This window comes from Toxotes jaculatrix, chromosome 21 (genome assembly GCF_017976425.1).
Source record: "Toxotes jaculatrix isolate fToxJac2 chromosome 21, fToxJac2.pri, whole genome shotgun sequence".
NCBI lineage: Eukaryota > Metazoa > Chordata > Actinopteri > Toxotidae > Toxotes > Toxotes jaculatrix.
Window position 1 is genome coordinate 17,205,700 of NC_054414.1, and position 14,386 is coordinate 17,220,085.

General features: G+C 40.8%; 2 protein-coding genes and 1 non-coding gene across 3 annotated transcripts in view; 1 reads left to right on the top strand and 2 right to left on the bottom strand.

Annotated features, from left to right (window-relative positions):
• Positions 1 to 1,020: 1,020 nt before the first annotated feature.
• On the bottom strand, positions 1,021 to 1,134 carry LOC121175812. The gene has a single exon (XR_005892796.1). It is a non-coding gene; the product is annotated as a U5 spliceosomal RNA (small nuclear RNA).
• A 1,101-nt stretch (positions 1,135 to 2,235) lies between these two features.
• Positions 2,236 to 10,152, bottom strand: mfsd13a (major facilitator superfamily domain containing 13A). The gene is made up of 9 exons (XM_041029307.1): positions 9,993 to 10,152; positions 7,789 to 8,051; positions 7,427 to 7,506; positions 6,165 to 6,614; positions 5,951 to 6,071; positions 5,637 to 5,733; positions 5,230 to 5,401; positions 4,144 to 4,337; positions 2,236 to 3,444 (listed from the first exon to the last, which is right to left on the bottom strand). The coding sequence occupies exons 2-9, from the start codon at positions 7,954 to 7,956 to the stop codon at positions 3,194 to 3,196; spliced, it is 1,533 nt and encodes a 510-aa protein (XP_040885241.1). The 5' UTR covers positions 7,957 to 8,051; positions 9,993 to 10,152; the 3' UTR covers positions 2,236 to 3,193.
• Positions 10,153 to 11,135: 983 nt separating this feature from the next.
• Positions 11,136 to 14,386, top strand: part of sema4gb (sema domain, immunoglobulin domain (Ig), transmembrane domain (TM) and short cytoplasmic domain, (semaphorin) 4Gb) — a 29,805-nt gene continuing 26,554 nt past the window's right edge. Inside the window, exon 1 of the mRNA XM_041067134.1 lies at positions 11,136 to 11,207. The gene's annotated coding sequence lies outside the window, so the exon portion shown is untranslated. The remainder of the gene's footprint in view (positions 11,208 to 14,386) is intronic.

Here is a 14,386-nt window from a genome sequence, read left to right on the forward strand (position 1 = left end):
TTTAACCACACTTCCCAATCTGTTCTTTTTATTTGTGTGTTCTTTTGGACAGAGGGTGGACTGGAAAGGATGGCAAGAATATGACTCATTTTGTTATTATAACATAGCAATACTAAAAATGCCTTTTTAGACTTTATATATATATATTTTTAAATTATTAGGGGTTAACTACAGTGTGGACATTAAGGCAGATGTTTAGTCATTGTTTGTTTTTTGTTTTTTGTTTGTTTTTTTTTGGCAGGTATGATAATATCATTATGACCGGAAAACAAGTTCTAAGAGTTAAAGTCAAGGAAACACAAGGAGTCTATTTATATCAGTAGGTGTATTTCTCACCGCTGTCAGCTGCGCACCGCTTCACATATGCGCCCTCTGCTGGAATTTCAAGTCAAATACAAAGCACCATGTGATTTCAAAGACAGAAACTCTACTCATGCAGAGTATGTTCAAGTTATATAACTCCTATTCACGGAGGAAATGTTTTTGAGCATCTTTTAACAGAGGTCTGATCTGGGACCAGAAATGAAAATATGGTTAATATTGTGTTGACAATAAAGTAAAAGTTGTTTCTTTCAAACCAGTATAAACCAGATATATCCAGTAAAACAAGAACTGGGCAGATCTGGACTGTATTCTTGTCATTTTAATGGATTGGAAAAATAAATGAGCCTTGATGATGTTCTTTCATTAGATTGACACAAACATATTATGGGTGTATGTTGAGCATTTTTTTGGCAGTTTTTAATTTTCTTTGTATGACTTATGTTATCTATTTGGGGAACTCTATATACGTTTTAAAATAATTTTTCCTCTTGATCATTTTTTTTTATTGATCAATAAAAACAATTCATGACATTATTTTTGCAAACATCCTCACTTTTAAGTTTTTGGGCCTAAAACGTTGCCACAGCACTGTTTGTTGCAGACTCATGTCAAATTAAGTATGTGCTTTATTTTTTTGAATTAGGAGTCATAGCTTCAACAAAGGTACCAAAGTTTGTTTTCTTTGACAGTAGAGGAAGCCCCGCATGACACAGGGCATCAAAAAATTAGGAGAAACTCATGTTGTTCCTCTCCACGGAAATCTTTAGTAAAAGGCGAAAGATTTATACGATCTGAAGAGAAACATGAGTGTACTAAGAACAGTGAGCGAACACGGAGGGAGTCACTCGTCGACACACATCTTACGGTGACGGTGGCACTGCGCCGCTACAACTAGCCGTTTAGGCGGTTCATAATCTTCTTTTATAAAAATGTAATACGAACATTAATCAATTACATAAGAATGTATTTCATTCAAATGAATGTTTTAATAAACTTTACGAAATCTTTGCGCGCGGTGCATGGTGGGTAAAGGTACGTTGATCGCGTGTACACACGCCGCGCTAGGGAAGCTATGTTGGTTAGCCCTCGAAATTAGCAAAAATAAAAACATTTGTCGAATAAATTAAAGCTCTTAACTTTGAAATTAAAAACAAACGGAATGCTGTTAAAGTTGATATTTATTTCTTTATAAAACAGGTCCAGACCCACACGCATGCGCAGTACTCCCACCGGAATAAAAACAAAGCGAGAGCATTACCTCCTCTTACTTCCGTTCTCACAGGAAGCGCCACAAACACACAAATCACAAGGCGTTGACCATAGTCGCCGCGAAAGGCAAAATAACTCTTGTTCATCGATCAAACGAGTAAGTGTTGGAGGAAGATGGCATATTAAAACGAAAATACATTTTTATTTTAATTAATCACAGCTCCTGTCCGAGCTGATTTTTTTTCAGGAATCACAGGGTTACAGCATACAGCCAAGTAACAAAGACATTACTGATTATAATCCTCCCAATTGGACAAAGTCGGACCTTCACGGCCCCTGTTGAATAATAGGGGACGAAAGTATAACTGCAACGAAACCAAGCTGTTCGTACCAGTCTCTCTAGCTCTTACAATAAAAGGAATGCCTTCAGGCGTATTTCCTAACTTACAGTACGTGTCCCAGTTATCCACATGATAATGCAGACACATTGGCAGGCCTGTAAACGTCCTTTACATACACACAGAACTTTTGGTTTATATTTTCTCACAACTAAGACTACTATCTGAAACAGCAAATCACTGGTGCCTTGTGCTTTGTTTTGTGAAAGATACGTTTCAGGATCAACACTTCCATAGTGGACTTTTGTTTTCACTTCCTTGTTACTCACATGCAGCAGAAAGAATTCACAGACAGATGCTCCAAACAGTTCACATTTTAGTTTTATGACCAAGTATAGAAAAGTTTCAGTTCATCTTACACAGGTGTCATGGCACAGCAGAGTTTAACTGATTTTCAGCAGAGCAGATTTATTTGTGCTAATGTCACACATTCTTTGTAGAATCTGAAAAATTACAAAACTGAATTGATAGTATGGTTACCAGCATAAATTACTTATCCCAACTTTTATTACTACAGTACATAAAGTATGTCACAATCAGAATGTTAGAAGTACAACAGACAAATGGCAGTTTTGTGCAAAAACATTCTAATCATCTTCAATACTGGACGTTATCAGAAAAATACAGTTCTCTACATCAAACTGGGAGGGCATTCTGTGTAAATATAAAGAAACAGTACAATTACTAATCAGCTGTGAAGTGCAGGATCCATGCAGCATCAACAGCACTCTGAACACATTAACGCAGTTTCATTTTCTTCATCCTGTTAATAACATTGAAAATCAGAACAGTTGCTCTGTGTTTAAACCTCCCCGCCTCCTGATGTTACTGAAGATTACTGAGCAGAAAGGGTTCTGAGACTGCAGGCCAGAATTATGCTTTACAAACCGTTCTAAAAAAAGGGCAACCCATCTTTGGCCTGCACCATAAAAATAAAAAAATCACCTTGGTCCTTCTACATCCAAAGGATTGATTGGTTCTACTTTATCTTTTGGTCATCTTTTGTCAAATATAAATATAGGTCAATATTTTCATATAAAAAAATAAGGCAAGTTTCATTTTCCTTCCAGAGGGATTTGTCGGCCCATCGTGTATTTCTCAATGTCCACAAAGACACATGTAGTGGTTCATATTGTTGAACAGTGGCTGCAGAATGAATCAGAGCAGCTTTCTGCTTCATCATCTTCTAATTTATTATCAAGGGGCTGTAAAACTGAAGATTTAAAAGTGTCTGTGTGCAGCTTCACCCAGCTTTATTCAGGTCATATGGCCTTGACATCGATCAGGTGGCCATGCTGGGCCCCTTGTCTTAAGTTCTTGATCCCTTGCAGTTTGCGGCCATGAAGTGTGAAGCGAGACCAGGCGGCCAGCTGGAGCAGGGCACAGGTGATAGGCACAAACACCAACATGTAGAAGCAACCCAGGCGTAGAGGTGGAGTCCCTGAGCCAGAGGCAACGTCAGGCACAGAAACCACAGAGTCCTTCACAGGCTCCCTCTCAAAAATATCATAACCTGAGGAAAGGGAATCAAGCATGAGAAAAAAAGTAAACTCCTGTGCACCTGAAACACAATGAAGCAATTCACACATTCAACTGTTTTTTCTTTTTTTTTAAACAGATGGCTCTCCAACTAAAATCTAACTTGTTTGTTTTAGATTGCATGATAGAAGATAGTAAGGTAACATAGAAAACATATATTAGGTTATGTTATTAAGAGCATTAATGGAACAAAAAATTCTTTCTCTTATTGAAATAGATTCAGTTTTGGGAAATATGATTATTTGCTTTCTTGATCATAGGTAAATGAGAATGTCAGCTAAATAACAGACAGTTACAGACAGGGTTAGGGTTATATATAACTCTGATAATTCATTTGCTGTGTGCAACCCTGTGCAGATTTGTCCCGTGTGCAGCTGTGCACTGTTTGATCTTCAAAACAGTTCCACTTTCAGAAGGTTTCAGTTACACAAAACCTTATCAGCGTGGCAACAGCATCATAATGTTGAACAGTTAATACATGCATTCACGTCCACAACGATCACAGATAGAGCTGGAATCCTAGTAATTTGCTGGGCCAGCTGACGTAACTTGATACTCTGTCTGCCCGAAAGTCACAAACACACATGAACGCAGCAGCATGTAGCAGCATTTGAAACAAGCTAATTATGTACATTTCTTTATGAGGACCCAGTGTAAGTGTTTCTGTCTGTACCTGTGTAAACACACAGCAGCCAGGTGCCGATGAGTGGAGCGAATGTCTGGCCTGGTTTGGTCAACAAGGCAACCATCCCGAAGAGGAGTGCGGAGGCGGCCTGCTGACGGCGGTTGATCACGAAGTCCTCGTCCACCAGGTCGGAAATGACCAGTTTCAGCAGCTTGCACGTCCCCTCTGTAAACACCCGGTTACTAAGAAGAAAAGAAGGTGGGTTACAGTCTTCATCACTTTAATGTAGCAATGTCTTCATGAGCAGTTTCTAACACAGTGGGCCTAGGTGTACCTGTGTGTGTAAAACCACATTATATAAAGTGAAGTAACAACTTTATCACTTGTGGTCAATATGTTTTATTTATCCGCTCAGCCTGAAAGTATGAAGGAAAAAAACAAAAGCATTCACACATTTTTTACTTCTACCACAGCTGTGACAACTACGACTAACCACACACACACACCCCATCAAGGCTCAGCGGCAGAGCACTCGATGAGGCATTCGAGTTGACTTTAAGAACAGCACAGTTATTTCACATCAATAAGATGATTGACTAAATGAAAACCTTTAAAACATCGAGCACAAAATCACATTAAGATGTGAGCAAATGGGCTGTACTCTCAATCCTGAGCCTGACTCTTCAGGCTCTATGGATACAGAGTACTGAATGTTATTTAGATTTTAAAGCATGTGGAGGCAAATTCATGGTTTAGGGATATTTCAATATGGCACCCTTGGTCTCAGTTCTCAGTGACAGAGGCCAAAACTGAAGTTTATATTTTCCAAGAAAAAAAAAAAAGGTCTTGTGGCAAAGGCAAGTTAACACAATATTTGGATCCAACATGTAATAAATGTTGAGTTAACTTGGAAGGCTGTGACACAGAGGGTCCTTGGCGTGTGTCCTTGTGAAAGCTGTGTATAATAGTGAATCTACTCATCCTTGATAAGTGTTGCTGTGTGATTGTGTATTTAGATATAAAAGCGATAAACCAAAAAAACAAAAAACACACAAAACAAACAAGCAAACAAAAGTTCAAGCTGTCACACATCGGATCCCTGACGCGTGTGCTGATGTGTGTACGTGGCCATACCTAGCAATGAAGATGCACAGCAGATAAATGTGGTCAGCCCCTGCCAGCACCATAACCACACTAAGTCCCAGTTTGAGCAAAAATAGCCAGCGGACAACCTGGTAAACCCCGTAACGCTGGCACAGTGTCAGGAAATACAAGTTGTTCAGGTGGGGGGCAATGTAAGAGATCCCTGCACGAGAGCAGAAGCAGAGAAGCATTAAATAATAAGAATCATTTCAAAAGAAAAAAACGTGGAATGCAAATTAATATGAAAACAGAAATCTACTCTTTATAGACACAGATAGACCAGTTCCTCCCAGCTGAGGAGATTTATTTCTGGATACCACTTCACTGGTTTTCTGAGAACTTTTTGATCCTTAAATCTAGGATTATTTTTGGGCAAGTGTTTCTTGAAGTGATCTTACCAAGTAAGATAGAACCCGTTGAAGCGGAAATGTTGTCAGAGAGGAGATGTTCAAGGAAAAGAGGGAAGAAGTTGTTGTTGAAATGGCAGTGAAACACCTACAGAGGGAGCAAAAACATTAACTGAGTATTGCTGAGTAGCTGAAATAAAAACACTGGGATTCAAGTTCCACAAAGAGCTGAACAAAGAGCATTAGTCCCTAAATGAGAGCTAATTCACTGTATTAGAGTTTTTTAAACATTCAATCATAATTAGGAATAGAAGACAGGTAACAGGATAAATGTATAGACGTGTATCGAGACGATAATGTCTCACCTGAACAAGATTCATAGACACAAACCACATGAAGTTCCTGTGTCTGGAGAGCTGCTTGAGGTACTGTCCAATAGTGACAGGTTTTTCTGGGTGTGTAAGTGGAGCATGGCCAACACTCAGCCTGGGACAGAACAAAAGAAAATGAAACTGAGACAGAGAAGAAAAAAAAAAAACAATGTTATTCAGACTTTCTAAATTGTTTTACAATCCTTACTCTTTGAGCGTCAGTGCCTCATCGTGTCTTGGACGGATTTCTTTTTGAAAACGACTCTGTAGCAACCTGGACACAAAGAAAAAGCCGAAAACGGAAAAAGCTGCCAGAGCCACACAGAAGAAACGGAAAGAGTAGAAATCCTCCTTGTCCCAGAAGGAGTAGGACAGAAAAACGGAGAATGAGCCCAAAGCACTGAACACCGAGCAGTGAAAGTTGAGGCGCGTGCGATCAGCTGCAGACACAGCGAGGTCAGCCAGCAGGGCGCTGTGGTGGAGGTCCACCATCGTGAGGAAACCGTCATACAGGCACAGGCACAGCAGGAACTGCAGGCCTGGCCTGGCCCACGCCACCCAGAAGGCCAGGAACGACAGCGCAAAGAGAGGGCCATTTGTGGAGAGGGCCTTCAGGCGCTTCAGCACCACCTCTGGAGATGTGATCTGAGAACCTGTCCTGGGTGGAAAAACAAAAATCATCCGTAATTAGATAAAAATACAAGTTTTGTGACGATTAAGCAACTTTTTTTTGACGCAATGAGACTGATGTTTTGATACAGAGTCAAAAACAAGTAAGGTCAACAGACTTGTTTAAATACTCTCAAGCTATTTGAGTTGGTGGAGGATATCCTGGTGGTCACTTTGGCATGACCAGTGTTACGTAACCGCCTATGTAAATACAGAAACAGGAAACCATGGCCACAATAAAATATTCCAAAACCAAGAACAACATAAATAAATAAAAGGTTAAATAGCACATAACCCTGCTATACAACGGAATAAAGGGTGCAGATATAACACACTTTTCTACCGAATAAAGTAAACACCTTTTATTCTGGCGCCACCTTATGACAATACAGAGCCACAGTGTGCTGAACCGTAAGAAATACAAACACAGGTGGCGGCCTCAGGTTTAACAATGTTGAGCGTTACTGCAGCTGATAACAGCTGAGGAGTGTGCTGAAGCATTTGTGTGTGGACGGGTGTATCAGAGAAGTCAGGGCAATACGTGCAGCAAACTTTCAAAAATGACTTTTACTTTCTGTCATCATGTTACAGTGTTTTTATAAATCTAACATTTCTGAAAGAAGACAGCTCTCAGATTATTGTATCTTCACAGTGGACTTGAAATATTTTGGTAACGCATCTTCAACATGTTCTGAAAAGTCACTGCCTTTTTCTTTGCTTTTGTACAGCATTAAATATTTAAATATTATTTTGCGGCAACCAACCAACAAAGGAGGAGGAAGGCAGGATGAGGACACTTACTGAGGAGAGCTGAGGAAGGCGCGATCACTCAGCCAGCCAAAGAGAGGGTCATTCAGACTGTTCCATATGAGGAAAACTGTCTGTGGAGCATCAGAAGTAAAAGTCAACAAAGCTATAGAACAAAAAAATAAAAAATAAAATAATAATAATAATCAACAAATACAGGCTGATGACGCCTTACTGCAAATAATACACAACTGAACATGGTGCTACCAAACTGGTTACCAGGACTTACACAAGGACTTAATACAATGCTGACTGTCAGCATAACTCAGCGGGTACATTAGTTCTAAATTTCACATTTGCCCTATGAGTCATAATTTGGGCCAAATGTTTACTGACACATGAGTCTTTTCTCTTACCTCTCCCACCCAGAAGGAGACTTTATCAATCTTGTATATGGACACAAATGTCTCCACATAGTAAAGCAGGAACACATTGTGGAGGATGGAGGTAAAGAGGGCCAAAGAGCCATAGAGAAATGCAGTAGAGAAGACGCCGTGCCAGCAGCCCCAGATGCTCCTGCCCATTCTTCTTTCTCAGTCTCTCTGCTCCGTCTTTTCTCTGCGCCAAGCTGCAATCATCTCACGGCCTGGCCAGCCCCGGGTCACCACCTCATTATAGCCTGCAAAAACACAGTGCACTTCTTAAAGTTATTTTCAAGTCAGTAGGCAAAAGAGAAGGCATTCTCTCACCCTGAAACACAAAATACACATCGTATATTTGTGAATATAATATAAAGACACTTTTGAGTATAACTGAAAGTCACTGCAACATCTCATTGTTAAATCTCAGCATGAATAACCCAAAATCATAATGACATTCCTGACCCTGCTTCCCCCACAGAGTTTGAGCGGACCAAAGGGAGGTGTTTTCATAGCAATGGTACAGTAAGTACTCATTAGCTAGACTGTGAGACACTGTTCCTTTTTCCTCTGGCCCACACCCAGCTGTGTGGTGTGTGCTTGAATAAAACTGTAATTTTCCTCAGTCATTTTTATGACCATTCCTCTGAAGCTCCACCTCACTGTTCCCCGTAAAAAAAAAAAACCTGCTCTTCTTCACAGTGAAACAACAGAAGGAAAGTCACGTGAATGTCTTCAAAGGCTCAGTGCTGTTACTGCGCTTTCTTGTCCTCAGGTGTTTTGAATGTGCTACACTATGTAATTTACACCTACCGTAAATATAAATGTGTGATATGTCACATCGCTTTGTGAATTACTGTAAATCCTGCATCAATTTCGTTACTCACTGGCACTGAGTTTCACTTTCCCATCGAAGTGCATTCTTGCACGTAGCTCCCTTGGGAGAAGAATTCACTTAACAACACCAGCAGGCCTCTTACTTTACACCTGACTACCACCAGCTCAGACTTGCCCTGATCTACAAACACTCTGTCACATATTCAGTGGGGAAAAGCATATAATAGCCCACAATAACAGTGCCCCGAGGCGATGTGACACCTTCCTTCAGAGTCAACCACAATGGAGCGTCTAAGCACTATCTGACTGAGATAGCAAACTTGGCCAAAGCAATCTCCTTGGAGTGTAACTAAAAGCTTCCCAGCCCCGTTCCTATCAGATCCAAGCCGTGAAGCGGGATGACTCTCAGTTCACTGTACCATATCGCATCTTTAACACATATCTTACTAACTGAGAAGTGGTCTACTTGAGAGCAGGCCGCAGAGCGGGACAATATCTACAAACATTCAATTCATGTCCCCGCAGACAGAGCAGATTCCGAGCTGTTTCCACCTGTGGACAGGCCTCACAGCAGGGACATGGGAACACACCTGTTGTCTTCACTCTGATTGCCAAAAGATATGGCACACAAACATGGTGACTGAGCTCCTGATCTCAAGACAGATTAACAGAACAGACAGCTAAACATGACCAAAAGAAAAAAAAAAAGGCAAACAGAGATCAGATATTGTGTTTTACACTTACCACATGTTGTACGCTTTCAGATTATAAACTGAGTTAAGGAATCTGACTCCAAATCTGGGGAAAACAGGTCCCCTGAGCCAGAAGCTAGCATGGGTTTAAAGGTCTCAAGCACTAACAGTGTCCCACAAACAAGCAGGAATAGTAGTGTAACCATAAAATAAAAATATAAAGCGCTGAACACCATCCTTAACAAGCTGTGTTTAACTAAGGCTTCTAAATGCAATTAAGGAAAAGGCGACGATGCTTCTTGGGGGGGAAAAAAAGCGAGTTTCACAAACATGATCACCAGTTCACAGCGGCTAACTGATAAGCATCGACTGCTATCGGCTGTCGATTCAACTGACTCATAATAATCAATCAATAATCGATAATCAGCTAAAGCAACAACTAACTAACATCGCACACGTTGTGTTGTGTGAAAGCTGAAAACATCAACAACAGCGTTGTGAGACTATCTGCTGCTAACAGGTTGAAGAAAGCATTGCTGGTTAGCACTGGCTAGCCATATTTAAATGCTAGCATTAGCTGGCTGGTTAACGTCAACAGGCTGCTGTCTGCCGATCAATTCACAACCAACTTCACGTATAATATTCGTAACAGAGCTAATAAATATTACGTACCAACAAACGAGCTGTTAACTGGGTGAAACAAATCGTGTCTGGCTCGGTGGGAGGCTAACTTGTTGGCTTTGCTGCTACTCGGCTGAGTCTCGATCACCGATCACTGGGAGGCGACGGTGGAGGCAGACCAGTCCACGTCATGACAACTACAGTCGGTTACTCACACCGTGAAGCCCGTAGTAGCGTGTCTCTGGATGGGGGTTTCCCAGCCGTGTGGACTAACAGGTTAGAGTTACAGCGCCACCCAGTGCCAAGCAAGGCCGGATTACCAACCAGGAAAGACTCAGGGGCCCCAGACCACAGGGACACCCAGACAGCCACGTTTACTGGGTCGCTCCCAAATCTCCTGAGTCAGGGTGCCACTTTTATACATGCATGCTCTGGGTGCGTGCTGGGAGATGGGACGGCTCCCGGCCCCGGGAGTCCCGGGTCAGGGTTGATTTGAAATGGGGCTCCACTGGTGGGCAACAGGAAAAAGACAAACTGAATTTTTGTTTTTCTGTTTCTTCTCCAGCAGGGGTCAGACATGAGGCAGACAGATCACATGGAGTCTAATCAGACTTGTTGGGTTGTCACATTAAAAAGCTTTAACGACAACAAAGTGGTAAACACAGTTTTCAGGCAAATTTAATGTTTCTATTATAATCATATTGAAATAATTTCCAATAAGTCATGTTTCATTTATATTTCTACGCTCATCTGGACTCAGCATTGAAATATCATGACATTGTTGTGCTTTTTTTTTTTTTTTTTAGGTTTTCCCCACCCATCAAGAACTATTTTTCCAGCCGGGAAAGTCTCATTAAGACAAAGATTGACAGCAATAACAGACATTAAAAGCACACACTGTTTGTTCCTGCAGAAGATTAAATAATTTACGATTTAACGATTTATATTTTTGTTAAAAAATTATTTTACTAGTTTAAAAATCGCCATTACAAAAGTAACCAAAACTCTCTACCTTTATGTCTCAAAACAACCAAAATCATAGGACACATGAGGAAATTGCACTGTGTGGTCGAAAGATAGGGCAAGTCAGTCTATATGGGCTATGAATCCTGAGTGTGTGTGTGTGTGTGTGTGTGTGTTTGAGTGGGTGGGGGGGTGGGCTGAGTTGTGTGTGTGAGCATTGGGTAACTGCAGCAGAGCAGCTCGGTGTTTCGCAGCGGAGAGGACGACTCACAGGATTTTTCTGGGGCTCCGGCAAAGAAGCAGGTGAGTCGGTCTTTGCCGCTTTTGCTTCTTTCTGCCGCACCGTTTGTCTGAGCTGCCGCGTTGACGTGTTTCTCCTACTTTTCCTGCGCACTCGCTCTCCGTACATTTATTCTCCAAACGTTCATCTGTACTCAGGTGAAGGTGACCACACAGTGTGCGCTGCTGTTTCTCCCTCTCAGTGCTGCAGTCCAGGTCGGACAGGTGCACATGGGTGGATGTTTGCACGTTGCGCGGTCTTTGTACAAACGGTTTTATAGTCTGTTAAGCCATGAAAGTTACGCGTAACGATTATTTGATGTTAGGGTATGTGTGTAAGTATTTTTGTGTCACCGTATCAATAGTAGGACAGTTCTGAAGCCGCTTATTCCTCAGAACTGGCTGCTTTGTTCCTAAACTCAGAGGTAGGATAGAAGAATCATGAATTATAGGAACTGCGTAGTGTAGTGTAAAGTGCCATTAAAATACAAATACTTTAATAATTCTACCTAACTACAGCTCTTAAGTAAATGCAGTCTTTCAATTTACAGCCATTTATTAAGTCAGATAGAGCAATAAAGGGTCAATCATTTCTTACTGTTTAATAAGGCATCAGCAAATGTTAGTAAGTCATCTGTAACTGGTTCATAGTGATTCATCAGATCTTTAGTTGTAAATGTTAATAAGTTGTTCACAGGCTTCAGCCCTGTTATACCCTGTTTACTCTTATAGTTCTTATTGATGGCTTAGGACTGATCTATAAAGCTTTATCAAATGATGTGTTTTTAATCATTAAAAAGCCAGACATCAAACATAAAGGACGTCTTATTAGAGAGTGGTACAGATGACTGAAGTGGTAATCTCATCTTTCCAGTCTCTGATTCAAATGGACATAAATAAATGTGGAGTGGTTACAATGAATTAGTTTGATACTGAAATCTTCATGCAGCTCAATTTACACAATATAATATGTGACAAATAAACATCATATACCACAATATGTAATGATTACGCTGAACATACATTACAACATGGTTTTGCATCGTTGGAGGTTGTTGGAAGAAGCAGAATTCCCGGTGTGTCATAAGTTGACTTTTTGGATATTTCTTCAGCTTCTCGAATCACACTGAGTTTATTTCATAGAAAATGTTTCACAGTTCTAAATAGGAAATGTCTCTGATACAACCTCAGGAAAGACAAAGGCGGTGAGATCATCTGTGATCACGGACTATGTAGTGGATGATTTTAATAATAGTAAATGTACCAAGCAGAAGAACAGTCTATTTGACTGTTAAAAATTTAAATCACACAAAGTCCAAAGAAACCATGATCACATGTTGTCATTTTGAGTGTGATGGCATAATGTGTGGGTTTTTTCAGCTCTTGCTTATCAGATAGACCCGAACAGAGAATCTCTTCCGTAAATTCTGTTTATTTTTCGTGTACGAAGCGGCAGATTATTTGCAACACAATCGTGATTTCACGCTTCTCTGAGAAGATTTGTCTTAAGACGTAGTGAACGTGCCCCACAGGGTGAACCCACTCAGGCTTTCTTTAATGTGTGAGTAATCTCATTTATGGTTCAGCTCTGTGGAAACCCCCAATGGTTTGGGATAAAAAAAAAAGAAAAAATATAAGAAAATGTATAAATATCATACCAATACAGCATATAGACCAATACAGACCCTGTATTTGTCGGCTGATGGCTGCAATCAAAGGTATGATAATGTATCTGGCATTTTAAAAGATATCAGTTGAAAGGAAGTATAAGAATAGCTAACCTGTTTTGCAGTTTTTCTGCAGAAATGTCAGACTAGGTATTTTGCAAATTATTCTGCTCTTACTGGAAAAAGGCTTGATCATACTCAGCAAACTCCTTTATCTTCTGTAGGTGAATAATGGCTTCATTTCAACATGTTTGATGAGCATCAGAGTGCAGAGACTATCACTGAAATTAGGTTAAAGTGTCCCCGTAGATCTGATTCAAGCCCAGCTCTATGGATCAATACACAGGAAGAAGCTGATAGTCTTTGCTAAATAAAAAGGTGTTTCAGACACTGCTCGCTGTTTTGTTCGATTCCTCTCGTCTCCTATGTTCTTGCATGGCACACTGGTCGTGCCAGTGCCAAGGCAGATGTGTTTACCTTTCCCTCCTGGAGTTTCCATGTTTTCATCAGTGAGGCAACACCACAATGTCAACGCTCTCGCAAACTCCTGTAGAACAGCACACACAACACACATGCAGATGTGTTGAGACAATGGTGTGTTTGCTGTGAGTTACATGAGGGCAGCAGCTGACAAAACCACACCAAAGAGCTTCTCACCACCATGCCCGCTTCTCTGGTTCATCTGCTGTCCTCTATTTTTGCCAGTTTTGGCAGACAGTGGTGCTGGGGACGTTCACAAAGTTTATGACAACAGGCATCAAACAAGACCTATGTTGCACTGTTAAAGGGGAACTCCACAGATTTTATACATCAAAATCTGTTTATAAGTCTCAGGGAATGCAACTCCATATGGCTTTAGGAGTGCTATACTAAATTGGTGGAGTACTCTCTTAGGTTTTGCCTTTATTATTCAGCTGTATTTACAGTTCATCTTGACTTGGGAACAGTAGTTTGACAAAATAATCTTATCTCAAGTTGTAGGTTTTGTGAAGCAAAAACACAGAGATTACATTGGGTGGTGCCAACTTCAGAAAGTAGACCTAGATAAATGGATAAACACAAGGTAAGGGGATCCCATCACTTAGTCTTTACCTTTTTCATCTCCCACCTTCTCATCCTATAGGTTGGTTTCGGAGCGTAGCAGCGAAAGTGCTAACAGAGAGGTCATTAGCCTCGTTGTGCTTCACGCTGCGAGTGATTAGCAACAGCAGCCGTGGAGATTAAGCTGGTTATTTTCCAGTGTCACTGTGCGGTGGAGTGGGATTCACAGTGTTGACCCTTTGATCAGTGACAGAGTCAGAGAACGAGCAGCCAGGCGGAGATTGCGCTGATGGCACAGGGCCTAATCTCTAGATTATCCATCATGCTGCTCCAGCGTGCACACAGCTAATTAAGAGATGAACTTAAGTGTGTTGCAATACCACATCACAGGGGCACATTATTTAACTCCCAGAACTTTTTAAATGGTCTTTTTATGTAACAGCACCTTACTCATTCACTTTGGCTAATTGGTTGTAATCAGAAAGTGATCATGCA